Genomic DNA, 18,602 nt, shown 5'->3' with positions numbered 1-18,602 from the left:
TTACGTGAGGATGAAAAGTATGCAAAACATGTCTCAAAAAGGAAGGTAGGACAGAGGCTTTATTGTCAGCGTTGAACGTGCCGAGCCTTAAAAACCGCCGATCGTACAAAGCACTGTTGCAAACATGGGAGGTAGCAGATGCTGATTGTATGCATAGACAAATACTACGGCCATTTTGAATCTCCTTCGATAACTCAGTGCTTGTGCTATTGTAATTTCACATGTGCAATACATATACTGTATTAGATAAGTTTTAAAAAAAACATACATCAAGTTAATGTATCTTAACCCCAAGCAACACATCATTAGAATATCATCGAATCTTCATTCTCATGTAATCCAGTGACAACATACCGTGTACAGAAAGTTTGGCAACGATTATATCGGAATTATTTTTAAGACTTGTTCTGTGCATGTGCGCGTGCTCTCCGGGCGTCCAATCAGCAGCCGCCGAGTGGGTGGGCCGCCCTGAGCGCCACGCCGGCTAGCATCCTCCACGCCCAAGTGGACAACTTGGCCGGGCACGTTTCCGCTCTGCTGATGTACGAGCTGGCGATGCGGTGGAGGCGTTTGGCGCCGAAGGTGTTGTAGTGCCCCGGAAGGACTTGATCCACCTGCTCGGACAAGGACGTTTATTTGCATTTTCGGATTCTCCTTTTCAAACCATTTCACTGAAATTCTTCATGCAGTGTTTGATAACATTGGGCGGGGGGAGCACTTGTTCTTGTGTTGATTTTCATGTGATGACTTTATTTACTCAGCGGCCGGTTTCGTTCAAATATTGTTCACAAATCTGTTGAAAGATGTTGGTGAGCGCTTCTTCTTCGCGGAGAAAAAGTGGGGCATATCAAAACACTGATTAATGGTGTGATTATTACACAGTTGTGCCTTAGGCTGTCCACAATAGTAAGCCACTATAAAATGTGCAGGTTTACAATCAGCAACTGCAATAAGTCTGCACTCTTTTATCTGACAGAATGTCATTAGGTACTGCTTTTTTTGGCAAGCAACGGAGTTCAAATGAGAAATTATTTCCTAATTGTGTGAACAATGGATTATACCAACTGAAGAAATTACAGTTCAGGTACTTATTTTTCCTCTCTAGATGGTACTTGGTGTCAACAGCTGGCCGAACAAGTGTGTCTTAGATGGATTAAAGGTTACCTGTTCGCTGTCCACCAGGCCCACCAGGCGCTCACAGCTGCCGATGTAGTCGCTGACGTGGCTGTACGGCAGCCAGTCGATCATGGCGCCGTCGTACACCACGTCGCCGCTGAACAGCAGCTTGTTGTCGCCGTCGTGGAGGCAGATGCTGCCCCGCGAGTGGCCCGGCATGTGAAGCACCGTCAGCTGCCTGTCGCCAAGGTTAATGACGTCACCTACACATGAGAGCAGACTGTTCGAGCCTGATGGCCACCGCAAAATGTTCACTTTCTCTGGTTTTGTTATTCACAGCTATATGTTGGAGTAAAATTAACATTTTTGTATTACTCTACAAACTACTGACCACATTTTTTTTCTATTTTTAGTCGACAGCTGGATTATGAATTTGGACTGCCTCTACTTTCCTTGGCTTGTAAACTGTATGTTACAATTACAAATTCTATTTTGTGCAGGTATTTTGCCAAATATCTTCCTTCTAACCATGGATCACCCCTACCCCCAAAAAACAAGCGTCTATCTTATAGGATAGCATACAGTATGAGTCATGAATGTAGGTGACATACACACACACACCATGCAGCGAAACAGTCCAGCTGCACTGCAGTGGTCTGACACAGCTGAACCTGCATTGTGTGTGTGTGTGTGTGGGCTGTAGGTGCGCCGAAGTTCCCATGCTTGATAAAGGACCCATCTTGGGTGCGGCCTCTTTCACCTGTACATGAAGCCTTCACAGGAACAAATGCTGTTTTAGTATTTCTGCCAAAGGAAGTGTAGACACTCCACTACTTTTACCGTGCATCTTTTAAACTCAGTCTAATAGCATTGTGATCGATGGTGATGCTTTTAAGGAAAGAGTGGTGAAACCTTTTCCCTATCAACACTCACCGAGGAGGATGAAGATAGAGATGTTTATTGGCACAGTGCATAGTATTCCGTGTCCATCCATTCATATTCTACGTGGCTTATCCTCATTAGGGTCACAACTGGGTGTCCCAATTGACTTTGGGTGAGAGGTGAAGTAGTAAAAAAAATAAAATAAAAGATGGTTGAAAAAAAATCGGCATGCTAGTCATGAATGATGTCTGCTATTCAGAAGCACGGCTGCACTGTGTTTCGCTGTTGACTGAAAATGGCATTACATTCAGCTAACGATCAATCACAGCTCTCCCGTTTTCTGGGTTTGGTCACGTGACGTTTGCAAAATGAGCCCTTATGCTGCATTCCAGAAAGGTGTCAAATTGGATTTTTCCCGACTTTCGTCTAGGAAACGTGCACTAGAGGGCCCCTTTGAACTGGGAGCTGCGGGTTTTGAAGCAGAGGTTCACCGACGGCCTTCAATGTGATGTCACTCGACAATGGCGACCAATTCAGCGTATATCCCGATTCGCATCCGAAGTCTGCTAGTCTAGGTTCCAGCCATGAAAACCAATGTTCCAAATAGGATTCCCGCCCCAAGCTCGAGACCCCCCTCTTACCTTCTTGCAAGATGTGCGTTGGCTGCACAGCCTTGACTTTATAGTGACTGGCCCTCCAGCCGGGACTCGGAGCCTCGGCTATCTCCCTGTCACTGAGCCAGGTGACCGTCTCGTAGTTGTCCCCGTTGGCCAGAGCCTCCACCTCAGCGCTGTGGACGCCCACCTGTTGGAACTGGTGCAGGCCGCCCGAGTGGTCAAAGTGGGCGTGGGTGGCGATGGCCAGCAGCGGGTTCTTCCGCTGCGGGTCCTTGCCAAGCAGCCCCATGGCATCGATGTAGTCCGGAAGGCTCCTCAAGCCGAGTCCCGTATCGATCACCACGTCCTGGTGGGAGCCGCGCAGTAGCCATATGTTGGCCCGGTTCTGCGACTGGTAGAACCGTTCCTGGATCCAGTAGAGTCCGTCTCCGAGCGACTTGTGAGCATACCAGTCGGCCGCGGACATCCCAATTCATGCACGTTTCACGCGTGGATGCGGCGCTAATCGAGCTGTCAGGTTGATATTGTGCCCGTTGAGCTGCTAGCTTCAGCGGGGAGCGGATATGTTTTCATTGAGGTTAGAGCCTCGGCCGCAGACACACCCGTGGAGGAAGGAGAGCGCTGTGATTGGACGAAGGTGCGGAAAAGAAAAATCCTCATGTCGGCGGCTATTGGCCGAAAAGTAACGTAACGCTACGTAATGGGCGGGGAACTATAAAATCAGTAAAGCACGTGCGATCAACGGCTAGTATGTTAGCGAAGCTTGCACTTGTCACATCATTGACTACGTTTTTGTTTACGAACGTAATGTGGACGCGCATGACCAGCTAGCTCTTAAAATTACAGGCCGCATACTTTTGGGTTATCTTGACAATACCCAACGACCTCTTTAGTAAGCATGATCATGTTTCCTACGGTACTATTCTAGATTGGAAGAACAGCAGTGGGTAATCAGGTCACCAGCATGATATCGTTTTGTGTGTATGTATGTATGTGTGTGTGTGTGTGTGTGTGTGTGTGTGTGCTGCATGCAGGTGTAGAGGTGGTTGGCACCCATGGCGGGGAAGGGGCGTGGGGTGGCCGCGTTCACCTTCAACATTGAAGCGCTGGGCATCGGCAGGGGCAGCATGCCAGAAGCAAGGGTGACACCCAATCCACTTTTTCCAGTAAGTGTCCACTACACACACACACGCACAGACTGTGTCAGTGTCATGCTGGAGAAGGATGCAGCCGCTGCTGACCCCGGATGAGTGGTAGAGGATGGATGGACTCGTGCAGTATGACATATACTGTACATGACACTGCAACATAGCACCTTGACATCAAGCAATATAATTGCATCTTGCAACAGCGCCTCGCCCTCCCTTGGTTGCCATTGTCGACATAATTGTTGTTGCTGCAGCTACAGTAATTGTTATTTCTGACAGGTTGGCACCTTTTCCAGTTCGACCTCCCCTGCCAAATTGATTTGAAAAGATTAGCCCAATCATAGCAAATGATAGGATAGGGTGGTATTACGGTATAGGTTGTGAAGTGTTGGTAGTGGTCTTTCTGAGACTTTTGGATTTCATGGCAGTAGTCTGGCATTATGGTGAAGTGGTTCAGGAACAATTTTTAATGAGTGGCCGACTGTTGGCTACAAGTTTTCCTGTGATTCAATATTTCAATGTTTGTCAGGATCTGAATCGCAGGTGAATGGAAATGCAAAATAATACCAAGTCAAATCACATGAGCTTTCCCAACAAAAATGGTTGCAAATACTGTATAAGCGCAATTCAGCTGGCCACCACCAAGCTGTAATAATAAAGTGAATACAGTGTATATTTATTGAAAGAAAGAAATGATGCACAGCTCCTCATCTATCCGTGGATGAAAAAGTGAAGTGTGGAGAGTCTTTATTGTTGAAATGCACGCAAGCTTTGTCAACTTTTTTTCCCCCCCATGTTGAAGTGATACAGTGACAAGATGTAACAGCACATTTCTCTTTCTAGCCGGCAGACTTCAAGCCAATCCCCCTGAAGGTCGGCGAGGACGAGGACTACATGCTGGCTCTCAAACAGGAGATGAGGGGAACTATGCAGCAGAGGCCTCACAACATCAAGTTTCACTCCAATAAGGCAGGTGAGTGCTTTTTAAACTTGACTTTGGACAGAGGGGATATATCTATGAAAATTGGCCGCTGCAGAAAAACACAATGCAGCACTCAGCAAGTGGGTCATTTAATAAGCCTCGTGTGAGGGGAAGAGGGAGGTAGATTTATGGAGGAATTATTCTGTGGACTTGAATATGGCTGCTTGGACAAAATGACCCGTTTATCTCAACACGTGATGTTAAAATATCATGTGGGTGTTCAGTGTAAACCTATGCTTTTTTGCCCAGGGTAAGGGAGGGTGTGTCTGATGAGAATTGCTTTGGGCTGAAAGAATTGAGCGTGTTTCGTTTTCTCCAAGCAGATGTGGAGAAATACACACAGAGATACATGAAGCAGAAACAGACACAGGATGATGAATGGACACCAGGTATGTGTTTTTTTTTAAATCCTATTGCAGGAGTAAGACATTTGATATTGATAATCTGCATGTTTCATATTTTAAGATTGGAATGTCTTTCCAAAGGAGCTGATGCCACAGAAGAAAACCAGAGTGAACTCAGGTATAGTATTATACATTTGAAATAGATATTACTGTTTTGAATTAAGTGAATTTGTTGATTGGATATCTTATGGCTGGGAATGATATAATGTCTGATATTAACATCAGATTTTGAATCATTTTTTTTAAATGGTTATTGTACAGTTGCGATTTTCAGTGTGGTCGGTGGGCCCCCTCTAGTGGTGTGCAAAAGAATCACCGCCTAAAGTATAATTTAGTTGTATTTAACGTTTACGTTAAATATATTTGCATTTCATCTAAGTTTTTAAAAACCTTTGTTGATACAATTTTTATTTAAATTTTACAGCCAGTACATTATAATTATTTGAATTTTGTTTACCCATTCAACACATAAAACGTAATAATTACAAACTTGTCCAGGGTTTTTTATATCTCGTTTACTAAATTTTTACATTGTATTTTCTTATTGTCTGTACAGTGTCCTTGGGTGGCATGAAAGGCGCTTTTAAATAAAATGCATTATTATTATTATTATAATACAAATTCTTTTTGGCGAAACGCAACAGGTCCAAAGAAGAAAAGAACGAAAGTATCCAACAAAGATGCAGAAGATGTGTTGACCAAATTGAACGTGAGTGGCTGTGTGCATTTTGTTTTGGTAGAATGACGAGTTGCTTGTCGTTCCGCATAAATTGACCGTTCATGTCAACACGTCAGGCGCTGGAAAAGAAAGATGACGGTGACAAATCAGATGAGGATAAACCCAAGAACAAAGACAATGAAGGCGAGGAGGAGGAGGAGATTGAAGAGGAGCAATATGAAGAAGATGAAGTGGAGGCAAGTTATTTCTAAATGTTACACCAAAATTCCTTCTGGTCAGAATGTGATAAATGGAGATTGTAATCTTTTGTAGGATAATGACTACATTGAGAGCTACTTCGACAACGGTGAAGACTTTGGTGCAGGCAGCGATGACAATATGGATGGCGAAGCAACATACTGACTCGACTTGTTACTTTTTGTTACGGATCCAGAGTGATGCATTTGGTTACAATGTTTAAAAAAAACAAAAAACTATAGAGCTGTGTAAATTACAAACGCCAAAATGTATGCACGTGGACAATATTTGAAAATAGATTTATTTATTCTCCAACCTTGAAGCAAAATTACACAGGTTAAAAGGCACATACTGTCACAGAACGATTTTCCAAAATCTACACAAGTGGTGAAGTAAAAGGACTTTCACACAAAAAAGAAAAATCCTCATATTGTGGGGATTCTGTGCAACTCTGAATTTTTTCACTGAGCTTTTTTTTAATGCAGTACTCTCCAGGCCATCCAATTAAAGACGTTCAATACTAATAATGTACAATGGCACAATAGTCCTGAAATATATTAATTAAATCCAAATGTAACACGATGTGGACAATCATTTTCACCAACAAATGTATTATGTGGCATGGCTAAAGAAATAAAATCTTTTTAAATGAGACATGATGGAAAATTTGACAGTGGATCTTTGGAGCTGTTATCTAATTTACATAATATCCACATCCAAACCAATGGCGCCAGCCCTGACTGGCTGCTCGTCTGTGCTAAAATCCAGCTTGTCAGAAAGATGATCATCCAGAGAGGCACTACCACGCCCCGCTATCATGTGAAAGCCAAAAGGTAAGCAGAGCTGCACTGAGTGTCATTGGACTTGCAGATTAGCATTAGCTAACAGTGTTAGCTTCTGGTAACCGGCCCATACTTGATTGCTTGGTGAAGTTGCAAACAGTGGCTGTGTTGTGTCTGGTGGTGTACATGTGTCACAATCACACGGTGTGAAGATCTGCCTCTTCGAGTGAAAACACTTTTGTCTTTACAGGCGCTCCCTTTTTTTTGCTACACTCCAGGATCTGCTCCCACACGTAAAAGCCAAACTCGTCGCAAGGCTCGGGCTGGTCGTCAAGGTAACAAAAGCATGACTCGCCATTGGCAAAATCCTGGGTGTGAGTTAGAATTCTTGAGCATTGGGATGTTTTGACAAAAGCTTGTCAACGCACACCGAGACACCTGGCAACTGTTTTCCGAGAGAGCAAAATTTTAAACCCTTTGTGGTGCTACAGGCCCAGCCAAGTCATGGAAATGTATTGTTGTCCACATTTCAAACAACATTACGGTCAATGTGTCCTCACATAAAGGCAGCAGCATGGATGAGAGGAAACCACGTCCAGATCAATTAAATTAATAGAAATGTATAAATCCGTGTTACCGCTCTAAAGTGACTTTCACGCTCAAAAATGCATTTAGGAATCATGTGGTTATATTAAAACAAGTTTTGTCATGTCTTTCCATGTTGTGCACTGTCCACTTTGAGTCCTTGTGGAGCTTCATGGGGCACATCTCCAGCAGCATGATGCGTGGGTCCAGCTCTTGCGTGACTTTTTTCGAGGTGAGCGTGAGCGTGGCCGTGGTCGTGCGCGTGAAGCATGTAGCCAGGAACATCTGTGGGCATCCCGTGATGGCTCACTTCGGCCTTCATTAAAACTTCATAGTACAGTAGGTAGAACACAGGCGTGATGATGCCAACCACCAGCATGATGACCACCGCCGTCCACCACCTCATGCCCCAGTCGGCTCCGTAATAAGGGTCCTTTTTTCCCACGAATTTGTACTCCACTTTTCCCAGCGAGGGCTGCTTCGGCTGGAGCGTTAAAGAGGACACCACCTCGTTGAGGCTGCTCCTAGACGGCCCTGTCGATTTGACCAGTTGCTCGATGTCCTTGTCCTTCTCCATGAGGAACCCTTCCACGCTGTCCGTGGAAGAGGACGAGTCCGTGGAGGACTCTATAGGGAAGGCGGAGCAGGCCGAGATCTGGGTCGGGCGTCGGCCTTCGGCGGGAGAGGCCTGTCTGAGAGGTCCAGTGTTGTGAGTTTCAGTCAGCATGCTAAAGCGCTTGACGGGGATCTTCACGGAGCGCAGGGCGAACAAGTCCTGCTCGGTCAGGAGGTTGTTTGAGCGCTTTAAATCGGCCACCTGAAAACACAGACAAGCTCCGTTGATAGTTGCTTTATTAACTCTCGTGCACCAATAATAACCTGATCACATGATAAGCTAAACAACCAGTCTTGAGTGATACATCTTAGCCGTCAGCCGATTTCGAAACACTACATCAAAGACCCCCAGAAAATAAGCACGGCCGCACTTGGTTTTATTTGATGCACAGAAAATGCACTGTAATCCAACACTAGGTTGTTTCATGCATTTTTGTTTAGCTTAATCAGATGGATGTCTTCTAGGTGGTCTCGTTGCACCTTTCAATAAACTCTGGTGTGGTTCAGTCAAAGGTGAGAATGGTTCAAGCCTCGAGCCAGTTAATGAGTCAAGCTTGGCTGCAATGTGCCACGACCGTGACTAAATACAGGTAACAAAACAGATGCTTGTTGACTCGACAAACGTCCCCCAGGTATGTGGTTGCATGGGAAGCTCATCGAGTTTACACGCCCTTCAACTGGCTCAGGCCAGTTGGATGATGTCAACTTGAGGTGTACTGTTTGAGATTGTTAAACCACCACTAAATAATATAGTCCAGTTCAGCTGAGAATCAAGATTGTTGCTTTTCGAATGTGAGTGCAATCTTACTGAGCAATGATACTGCAAGGCAATGCTGTTTAGAGTGTCACCCTCCTGGATGTCTCTGCTCAGGTAGACAATATCATCCATCCTCTCCTTTGAGGTGCTCCTCCGAGTCCTGCCACGAGGTCGCAGCTCGTAGCTCTCCCCGTCCTCCTCGGACTGTTCATTCTCGGAACCGGTGGTCCCAAACAGGTATGCATGACCTCCATTGGCGGGTTGAACCATGATACTCGACTGGAAGCCATAGTGTTGGCCTCGACTAGTCATCTTCACTACATTGGGGAAAGGAAACATAATGGTTAGCATCTCAGAACCACCATGAAGCATTGCCTACATTACATAACGTGAAATTATATAATGTGCATTCGTGTGTGTGATTCTTTGGTCAACACGTCTAACGTCAGAGTAAAATATACATAGAACTACTAGGTAAAATCTCAAAGGCCTTTCTGCTTACGTAACACATGATTACCACTCTTCAGTGTGTCTATGGGGATGTTTTATTACACTGGGTTACTCTTTGACATGTGGGACCTCAAAAAGACAAATCCTAGCTTCAATTCACACAGTGCAAGGCTGTGAACAAATAAAAACATGTCCTAGTACAATCACTCTAGTTGTGCACCCTAAACATGCACTGCTTGTAGGACAGGCGACATACATCAGCTGTAATGTTAGCCCTGTGATAAAAGTGCAAGGAAACCTTTAAGTTCCACTGTAAAAACAACGAAGCAAACTAAAACACAATTTGTGTAGCTTCGGCTAATGCTAACACGCGTCTACTATAGCGTACAGGTGCTAGGTTATCACAATTTAATCGATCTACGATCTAGTTTACAGTGACACATACAGAGGGATGTAAACAACCAGCTTTACCTGAATAAGTGAACAGCAATCAGTCAGTTAAATCCATGATTACGGGAAGTAATCGTCAATCACACCTTCGCCAAGCGCAGCTTCGACACATACTAAGTACTGTTGAGCTGCCTGCTACCGCCGCTCACGGCCACGTCAACACGACATGACGTCATGACGTCTCCGCGTCAGAGAGGCGATGCCCAAGTTATCGCGAGATAGCGCGAAAAGACAAGCCGAGGTGGGATTTCGCCAACGAACACTGCGAGCGAACTCGAAGAAATTTGATTTGAGTGTCATGTTTGTTATACACCTCCCCCCGACGAATTGCTATTTAATTACTGTGTATTCATTACTTTTTAATTGAACATTAGCTAAATAGTTTTTTGAAAGACAGTCAAACAAATTTGATCATGTACATTCTATTTACATAATCACATTGAACAGTTTACATCTTGTCTGAGCATCTTGTCTCTCTTCGTTGGAGGCAGAAACAGTGGGTAGTTTCAGAATAAACATTGTTTCATGACTTCCGCATGTTATGGTTTGGTTTGTTTGTTTATTGAACATAAAACATATACAGTAATAATTTGACAGAAAATAAGGTAGATAAAATTGTAAAAAGAAAGAAATCAGTCTTCATTCAACACAGTTATTATGTTCAAGGGAGTAGGAAGAAGTAAAAAACGTATCTAGTCCTACCCCGTTATGTGTTTATATCTAATAAATCATTTTTATATCAATCAGAAAAAGAAGAAAGAAGTCTCCATTAAGGCTCATACTTTACCCTTAACCGTGATATTTTTACAACTTTTGGTTTGTATCGGGATTATATACATCCACACCCTGGCACTCTTGTTTCAATTTTCTCTTGTATTCATAATGGATATTTCAATACCTTTCTCTATTTATCAACTTAGTTCTGATTTATCATTATATTTAATGTTTAAAATTAAAATTTATCATTTTAACTCTGATTGATGTAGGTTGTTTGTACTATTTTTTTGAATTTGTTTTTGAACTCAGCAAGCGATTTACCAAGCGATTTACTCATTTTCAGTTTTTTTTAATAAGTTGGTACCTCTTAAATCATAGCTGCTTTCTCGAATTTTGAAAAACTTCAGAATGTTTTGGCAGAGCAGGTTATTGTGTGCTTTGTACATTAATTGGGCGATTTTAAAGTCAACCAGGTCATAAAATTTCATCGTATTTAATTTGATAAATAGTGGATTTGTGGGTTCCGTATATTTTGATCTATTAATAATTCGAATTGCTTTTTTTGTAGTTTTAGAATAGGGAGTGTGTTTGTTTTGCAGTCATTCCCCCATATTTCCACACAGTAGGTCATATATGGTAATAATAATGAAGTGTATAATGTGTACAAAGATCTCTTATTTAGCACTTCCTTGGTTTTGTAGAGGATCCCTATGGTTTTGGCTATTTTTCTTTTTACGTTATCGATATGTGGCTTCCAACATAGTTTTGAGTCTATTACTAATCCGAGAAACTTGGTTTCATACGCTCTTTCTATCTCAATTGAGTTTACCATAATTTTAGCTTGATGTTTGATTGGTCTTGTGCCAAAAACAATTAACTTCGATTTTTTTCAGGTTAAGTGACAATTTATTTCTGTCAAACCAGTTTTTTAATTTGTTTAATTCGTTTTCTACGGTTGTCAGGAGCTGTTTCAGATTTATTCCAGAACAGTAGAAAGTTGTATCATGAGCAAATAGGACACATTTAAATTGTTTTGAGACCTTGCAGATATCATTTATATATAAGATGAATAGTTTTGGACCAAGCACTGACCCCTGAGGAACTCCATGAGTGATTTTCAGTTGATTCGTTTTTTTATTGTTGAGCTGCACGTACTGATATCTGTTTTCTAAATAACTTTTTATCCATTTATAAGCTACACCTCTAATGCCATATCTTTCTAGTTTTTTTCAATAAAATACTGTGATCTATTGTGTCAAAAGCTTTTTTTAGATCTAGGAAAACCCCAACAGTAAATTCTTTGTTGTCTATATTAGTGGCTATTGCTTCCACAAACTCCATAACTGCCATTGAGGTGGTCCGTTTTTCCCTGAAGCCATATTGATTCTCACTTAACAGCGCATGCTTTTGTATAAAGCTATCAAGTCTGCGAGAAAATAGTTTTTCTAATATTTTTGAAAATTGTGGTAGTAGTGATATTGGTCTATAATTTGTAAACCGATGTCTTTCTCCACTTTTATAGATTGGAATAACTTTAGCAATTTTCCTTTTTGATGGAAAGATACCAGCTTTGAATGACAGGTTGCATATGTGCGTGAAAGGTCGCACTACATATTCTATAATCTGCTTTATTATTGTCATGTCAATATTAAAGCAATCAGTTGACTTTTTATTTTTAAAAGTTTTTATAATATTTGATACTTCTTCTTGTTTTACAGCAGTAAGGAACATCGTGGAGGAGTTTTTTTCTACATATCTATCTATTTCAAACAAGTTTGTTGGATCAGGAATTTGTTTTGCTAGCTTACTGCCGATGTTGACAAAATACTCATTAAATTCAGTTGCTATTTCTGCAGTTTTTTCCAGAATTGTATTTTTGCCTTTGATAAAATACTCTGGATAATCCATTTTTTTAGGACTATTTCTGATTACTTGGTTAAGTATCTTCCATATTTCTTGTGTGTTACTTTTATTCTGCTCTAATAGTGCATGATAATGATCTCTTTTACTGGTTCTTATAATATTTACTAGTTTATTTTTATAGGTCTTATATTTTTTTCTGCTTCCTGAGTTCTCAATTTTAAAAACAATTTATATAAATTGTTTTTCTTTTTACATGCGTTTTCTATGCCTTTCGTTATCCATGGCTTACTTGGGTCTTTATACTTTTTGGAGACTTTAGTTAATGAAAAATGTTTATCATATAAGGAGATTATGGTAGACTGAAATACTTCAAACGCTGTATTTGGGTCTTCGTTTGAGTAGACCTCGGTCCAGTTTTATTTTTCTAGGTCTTGCTTAAAAGCATCGATGGAGCGTTGGGTTCTTAGTCTTATTTCTGTTATGTGAGTTGTTGACTTAGCTTTTCTATCAAAATAATTATGAAAAACTGCAAAGACATGTGCATTCTCAAATAGCATACTGTTTGCCGTACTTAAAACAGAACACAAAATTAAATGGAAAACCTCAACTTTTGGGGGTTGAAATGTGTCAGTCTCAAAGGTCCTCCATGGTTATAATGCTAACTCGTTTCCAAATGAAGTTCAAGTGGAATGACTACACCAGACATGTCCAGCTCCGGGCCTGGCGGGCCACTGTCCTGCCTGTTTTCCATCTCTCCCGCCTGCAACACACCTGATTCAGATGATCAGCTCATCGGCCAGCTCTGAAGCAGCATTAGAACGATCTTGATGATTTGAATCAGGTGTGTTGCTCCTGGGAGAGCTAGAAAACAGGCAGGACAGCGGCCCTTGCGGACCGACTTTGGACACCCCTGGACTACACTGGCGAGTCCGCGTTTGGCTCACACGGTGGCGCCGTCGGCCTCCAAAAAAAAAAGCGAACACATTTGAACAGGGGATTAAATTGAACATCCAGTCTCATTAGGTTCAGCCACTTCGATACGATCTGGAGGTGCACGCGCAACAGCGAGCTAATCTTTGGACCGGGTCAGCGTGCGCGCTCCCGTGTGCGTATCCCTCACATGGCCGCAGCACACCGGTGGGGAGAGAGAGGAGAACCGTTACTTTGACCCACCACAGTCTCTGTTATTTAGATGGGGTACCCGCTCCATCTCATGTTACTACCTCGGATCCCACCGCCGCCTCATTGGAAGGGATAACCGACTTTTGAACACCATTAAAGGGAAGAACAGCGAGTGTTTTTTTATTCATGTTTTACCCGAGTTAAAGGACGTCGCGATAATTAATCATGGACTTGGAGTGGTCAGGTAAGTTGTTTTTATCTTGCATTTACTTCTAAAAGTAAGGTCATTATGTAAAAATGTTTACTGCGGCTGAATATGTATAAACCCTCACGTTTATATTTCTTATCGAGTGGTAATGTGGTTAAATAATAAAGGTGGGAAACTATTGAGTCGTCACTCCCCAATTAAACCAGACAGGACGAGCAGACATATTACACCACACTATAGAACACCATTAAAAAGTGCTAATTTTCTTTCACACTGTGCGAATCGCCCCCCTTCACCTCGTTCTTGTCTCCTCCTCCTCGAAGAAGCTAATAACCCCGAAAAGCCTAAATATTGATTCAACGCGATCAGTAAATGAATGGCCGGCGAGCCCATTGACGACAGAGACAAAACGCTTCCATGGTTACATGCAGGATCTCCAGTGTGATTGCGACTCTTTGTGTGGGCTTTCCCCCTCGCCTACTGAAATCAAACAGGGATCCGCACACACTGATAGAACTGGGATGGGGGGCGGGGGGTTCTTGCAAAAAATCCTCACTCACAATTTATAGGGCTACCAGGGGACACTTGTGAAGGGAATATCCTAAAACGGAAAGCTTGATCATGTACAGTACATCCCTTGAGAATGCACTTTCCTGACTCATGAAATATATTCAGCTCATCTCTCATTACGATGACATGATGTCATCCTCTGTGGCCAATCTCTTTTGTTGCCTCAACCCATTTTAATCCCATTTTGCACTCAGGAAAGGAGGGAGCTGCTTCTGTAGCCATTCAGCTCTTACACCTGTTCCACGCCAACTGTCTCGCTGCAGAACGAATGGCAATTGTTTCATCACAAAGCGTCACGGCTTTTGTTTCGTGATATCTGCACACTTTGATTAATACCATCCATTTTGTCGACATCCAACCCCGGAGATCCTCTCTCGCTGCAGGCCCTTTGTCTGCCAGTGTTTATGTCATTGCCTGGAAGGGGCCAGCCCCCCCAGTGGCCCGTGTGAGGGCCCGAATGTGATTCACGGGGAGGAAACTGTTTTACTGCCTGCTTCGCCCTCCTTCTGTCTCAGCCTCCTAATGGCCGAGCAGGCACAAAAGGGGGTCGGTGCCGTTAGTGGGGGCTGCTCATTGATGAGAAGGCCTGAAGTGTTGCACATGGGAGACAGCCTAAGATGGATGATTGCAGGCTACGAGAGAGAAATTGCATTCCCAGTGTGAGGCAATGGAGGGAAATGAACGATACAGCGCAGTACTTGAAGCCTTGTGTCTGTCCAGTGGGAATCATTTCACATGGAATAAACATCTTCTTTTGAGGAAGGGTTTTTCAAACTTTTGTTCACAGTCTGTTACTTCTATGGACCCAAACATCTCCAAATACGCTACATATTACAGTAATATTGAAGTACACTGGACACAATCATAGTCCATCATGGGAAAGAACACAACAGTCCTGCATGCATAGCAACAAAAGTAAACTAAAAAGCTATTTTCCAACAAATTTATACCTACGAAATTTGCCGTGACGCGATCAGTATTTTTGAGACGATCACCAATCAGTGAGTTTAAAGACATGACAACCGATCATTGATCTGATCAATCTATTTAAATAACTTGTTTATTTACTGTACAGGGATTGGGCCTGGACCAGCACACGAATTTGCGTGTAATTGACGTCCTTTGAAATGCATTGGGGAAAAGAAAAACAATGAAACTCTCAAAATACTCCCCAAAATGCTGGTCATTTATTATATGGAAAATAGTGGTGATCTCCAAAAATCCCCCACATGATTTAAAATTATTGGAAAGAGAATCGATTTGGAAATGATAGCATTTTGCATAAAGTGCAAAATATCTGCTCTATACAAAATGAACAAAATAGCGTTCAGTGGAACACTGGTTTACAATTGACCAGCTTTACAAAGAATTTTGTTTACAAACTTAATTTTACAAGAAACTTACCTTGGTTCACATGTTATTTTTAATTCAGCAACGTCTGCGGAAGGCTCAGTTGTGCTTTTTCACCGACAGATGATATTTAGTCATGGGCGTCACTCTGACAGAACCCAAAATGTTTCTTCAGTGTTTCTGATTGAATGTGAATGGAACCGCGATGGTTGGAAAGCCTTTAAAAAAAAAAAAAAAAAAAGCTTATTTCGGATTGACTCAACAGACACATCATAAATCAAAACCATCGTTAAGTCGTGTATAATGGCAATGTTGTATGCCATGTTTCCGTAAATCCCATAATCGTTTCGGCTTCCTGATGGGAGACATGTTTCAGCGGTTCCTGACCTTGGAGCAGAGGGACAAGGAAGTGGTGGACCAATTGTGATGGCCAACAATCCTGAGGTCTCTTTGGTGGTCCCGACCAAACCCATTTAGTTCCTACTGTGCTTAGAACAGTTTTTGCAGCAAAAACCTGCCCATGACCACTGATAAGTCTCCGTGTAGTCAAATACTATATATTTACTGTCACCCATATTATTGTACCCACTTGATGGTAAAGTGCATGCGCGTTGTACGTGGGCCTCCCTGTTTCAGCGACTTAAAAATCACAAAGCAGCTCCGGGGAGGTGGGTTCCTGACTCTTTGCTGAGTAGCACCTTGCTGCAGGGGTTTTGCCTTCTACCACGAACTAAAATAACACTTATGTTTACTTACGGCGAAACTGTGGACGACTGGTTAGCACGTCCGCCTCACAGTGCAGGGTTCCACAGGCCTTCCTGTGTGGAGTTTGTATGTTCTCCCCGCGCCTGTGTGGGTTTTCTCCGGGTACTCCGGTTTCCTCCCACATTCCAAAAAACATGCATGGCCAGGCTGATTGAACACTCCAAAATTGTCCCTAGGTGTGAGTGTGAGGGCGAATGGTTGTTCGTCTCTGTGTGCCCTGCGATTGGCTGGCAACCGGTTCAGGGTGCCCCCCCGTCTGCTGCCCGAAGACAGCTGGGATAGGCTCCAGCACACCCACGACCTTTGTGAGGATACACGGATCTGAAAATGGATGGATGGCTGAATTACATTTACTTAGTTTCTACACATGCCCAGTGGTGGTTTCTGGTATAGGTGATATGTGCAGCCACACGGGGCGTTATTTGTGTGTGTGTGTGTGTAAGTGTGTGTGGAACTAAATTGAGGTAAATTATTGCCGTTTGTGGAGCTAATATATGGGGTCTTCAAGGGTATCTTTGATGAGTGAAAAATGCGAGAGGTTACTGATAACAAGGAAGTTGATAGTTCAAGCGGCAGGACCACCAATGCACATGTAGTTAAAAATGTAATTCGTATGGATGTTATTTGACGATGACATTTGACATAACGTTCCACAAGACACACACCAGCGTCTCCATTTTTAGAATTACCATGATTTCTATCCCGAGGCAGTGTTTTAACAACCATTTAATGCTTGAAAAACACGCTTGGTCAGTTGCTGTAAATAATTGGAACTCATTTTCAGGCAGTTAGTTTTTGTTGCAACTGGGAAAATGGAGTCCTTTCAGTGTGCCGCTGCAGTGGGGGTTGCACATGGACCGGCTCCTTTCTCATTCTTTGATGTCCCTCATTGTTGTATATTTAGTCTTGGCGGAGGAATTTCAAAAGTTGGCGGGGGGTGGTTGAACACTGAGTGGTTGTATTTGTCTCGACTAGATGCATTCATCCACAATTTTTTTTCCCCTCCTTAATGCCTGCCGTTGTAGATTACAGCGTTGTGAGATAAACATCTCAAGATAATAAACACTGAGGTCACCTATCTATGCAAAGTACCGCAGGGGTGCCAGATGACGATGGGATGCTTTGGATTCACCAATAATACAAGACGCTTCTCTGGGATATTTCATGATCCCTTCATGAATGTTCTGAACTCCTGTTTTATTGAGATTTATTGAGCACGATAGCAGTCATGTTGTTCTTTTTTGTAGACTGCAATTTAGTTGATACCGAATCAAGTGCGCCACAAGTGCTTCAATTAAAAAATTACTTCCACTCACAATTGACAACATTCCAAATGAACAATTAAGCGATTCATTTGGATAGATTCTACCCATTTTTAATATTCATGCTGTAGTAATTCAGTCTGATGATGTGCCACATTTATTGGAGATATGCTGACAATGCAAAGTTCAAACCGAAGGCGATCGGTTACGCAGTTGAACACGGAAATAGAGCAGCGGCAAGAGAGCTCAACGTTAACGAGTCAATGTTATAACTTGCTGTTGGTGAAGTGAACTGTGTCGCTGCTTTATGAAATACGTTTTACTGACATCTGATCGTTCTGTTGGTGTTTCCTTGAGCGTAGCTGCATCTCGTGGATGCATTGTAGGTTGCGTCTTATAATGCGGTGTGCCCAATGTTTGAAAAAAATTACCATGCTCATAATCCACTGCACATTTTAGTGTGGAAAATACGGTACTTGTATTCAGAGTCGTATTCATGATTTTGTGATTGATTGGACCAGAATCCACGAGGCAGGTTACAAAGCGGTATTGAGGAGACAATACTGCTCCTTTATGACTGTAAATCAATAGGCGAGAGAATGGCCAGCCTCTGTGTGCTGACATCTGGCACTTTGGTGTTGTCGAAAAGGGCGCCTGGACACCTACTGTACTGTGAATGCGTGTGCAGACGTTTAACTGTTTACAACAGAGAGTGGGGGGAAAAAAGGCCATTCTGAATAGTGGGGTTTGGATTCGTGTGGAGTGGAGGTCCACTCGCCAAAAGTTGTGGAAAACAAAAAGAAAAGAGAACTGTGGCCATGTCAGTAATGTCCGCAAAAACCTCCAAAGTGGCATGCGAGAACAAAAGCGCGCTCCTTAAAACTGCGCGCTGCTCAGTGAAACGTGAAGTCCGGCTTGTACTCAACGAAAATACAGCCTCTGTTCTGCCTCGTCCCCTCTCTTTTTTGGGAGCGCTTTTGAAAGGCAATTAGCATTTCATCCAGACCCAAGCAGTTACATGCAATGAAGTAATACCCGTTC

At 42.7% G+C, this 18,602-nt stretch overlaps 4 protein-coding genes across 4 annotated transcripts in view; 2 read left to right on the top strand and 2 right to left on the bottom strand.

Moving 5' to 3' along the window:
- Nucleotides 1-41: 41 nt before the first annotated feature.
- Nucleotides 42-3,227, bottom strand: mblac2 (metallo-beta-lactamase domain containing 2). Its single transcript, XM_086112541.1, has 3 exons — nucleotides 2,640-3,227; nucleotides 1,165-1,379; nucleotides 42-614 (listed from the first exon to the last, which is right to left on the bottom strand). Exons 1-3 carry the CDS (start codon nucleotides 3,079-3,081, stop codon nucleotides 441-443), a joined length of 831 nt encoding a protein of 276 aa, XP_085968667.1. The 5' UTR covers nucleotides 3,082-3,227; the 3' UTR covers nucleotides 42-440.
- Nucleotides 3,228-3,363: 136 nt separating this feature from the next.
- polr3g (polymerase (RNA) III (DNA directed) polypeptide G) lies at nucleotides 3,364-6,870 on the top strand. Its single transcript, XM_086112154.1, has 8 exons — nucleotides 3,364-3,507; nucleotides 3,650-3,781; nucleotides 4,607-4,736; nucleotides 5,069-5,134; nucleotides 5,211-5,267; nucleotides 5,794-5,858; nucleotides 5,945-6,064; nucleotides 6,141-6,870. Exons 2-8 carry the CDS (start codon nucleotides 3,671-3,673, stop codon nucleotides 6,228-6,230), a joined length of 639 nt encoding a protein of 212 aa, XP_085968280.1. The 5' UTR covers nucleotides 3,364-3,507; nucleotides 3,650-3,670; the 3' UTR covers nucleotides 6,231-6,870.
- Nucleotides 6,349-9,860, bottom strand: lysmd3 (LysM, putative peptidoglycan-binding, domain containing 3). Its single transcript, XM_086112153.1, has 3 exons — nucleotides 9,726-9,860; nucleotides 8,856-9,121; nucleotides 6,349-8,249 (listed from the first exon to the last, which is right to left on the bottom strand). The coding sequence occupies exons 2-3, from the start codon at nucleotides 9,114-9,116 to the stop codon at nucleotides 7,554-7,556; spliced, it is 957 nt and encodes a 318-aa protein (XP_085968279.1). The 5' UTR covers nucleotides 9,117-9,121; nucleotides 9,726-9,860; the 3' UTR covers nucleotides 6,349-7,553.
- A 3,561-nt stretch (nucleotides 9,861-13,421) lies between these two features.
- adgrv1 (adhesion G protein-coupled receptor V1) overlaps nucleotides 13,422-18,602 on the top strand; it is an 87,063-nt gene continuing 81,882 nt past the window's right edge. The window contains exon 1 of the mRNA XM_086111298.1: nucleotides 13,422-13,650. Within this exon, the coding sequence (XP_085967424.1) occupies nucleotides 13,632-13,650 (19 nt within the window). The 5' untranslated portion in view covers nucleotides 13,422-13,631. The remainder of the gene's footprint in view (nucleotides 13,651-18,602) is intronic.

The sequence above is a fragment of the Hippocampus guttulatus genome, chromosome 5 (genome assembly GCF_054856545.1).
Source record: "Hippocampus guttulatus isolate MCC_2025c chromosome 5, RoL_Hgut_1.0, whole genome shotgun sequence".
NCBI lineage: Eukaryota > Metazoa > Chordata > Actinopteri > Syngnathiformes > Syngnathidae > Hippocampus > Hippocampus guttulatus.
This window is presented reverse-complemented; position numbering and strand designations above follow the sequence as displayed.

What these genes read in the sequence shown, in the direction of transcription:
- lysmd3 (XM_086112153.1), bottom strand. Translation starts at nt 9,116, where the DNA reads ATGACTAGTCGAGGCCAACACTATGGCTTCCAGTCGAGTATCATGGTT. An exon ending in CCTTGCAGTATCATTGCTCA is followed by an intron (nt 8,250 to 8,855) that starts GTAAGATTGCAC and finishes CTGTGTTTTCAG; the next exon opens with GTGGCCGATTTAAAGCGCTC.
- mblac2 (XM_086112541.1), bottom strand. Translation starts at nt 3,081, where the DNA reads ATGTCCGCGGCCGACTGGTATGCTCACAAGTCGCTCGGAGACGGACTC. An exon ending in AACGCACATCTTGCAAGAAG is followed by an intron (nt 1,380 to 2,639) that starts GTAAGAGGGGGG and finishes TCTCATGTGTAG; the next exon opens with GTGACGTCATTAACCTTGGC. An exon ending in GCCTGGTGGACAGCGAACAG is followed by an intron (nt 615 to 1,164) that starts GTAACCTTTAAT and finishes TTGTCCGAGCAG; the next exon opens with GTGGATCAAGTCCTTCCGGG.
- polr3g (XM_086112154.1), top strand. Translation starts at nt 3,671, where the DNA reads ATGGCGGGGAAGGGGCGTGGGGTGGCCGCGTTCACCTTCAACATTGAA. An exon ending in GGATGATGAATGGACACCAG is followed by an intron (nt 5,135 to 5,210) that starts GTATGTGTTTTT and finishes TCATATTTTAAG; the next exon opens with ATTGGAATGTCTTTCCAAAG. An exon ending in GAAAACCAGAGTGAACTCAG is followed by an intron (nt 5,268 to 5,793) that starts GTATAGTATTAT and finishes GAAACGCAACAG; the next exon opens with GTCCAAAGAAGAAAAGAACG.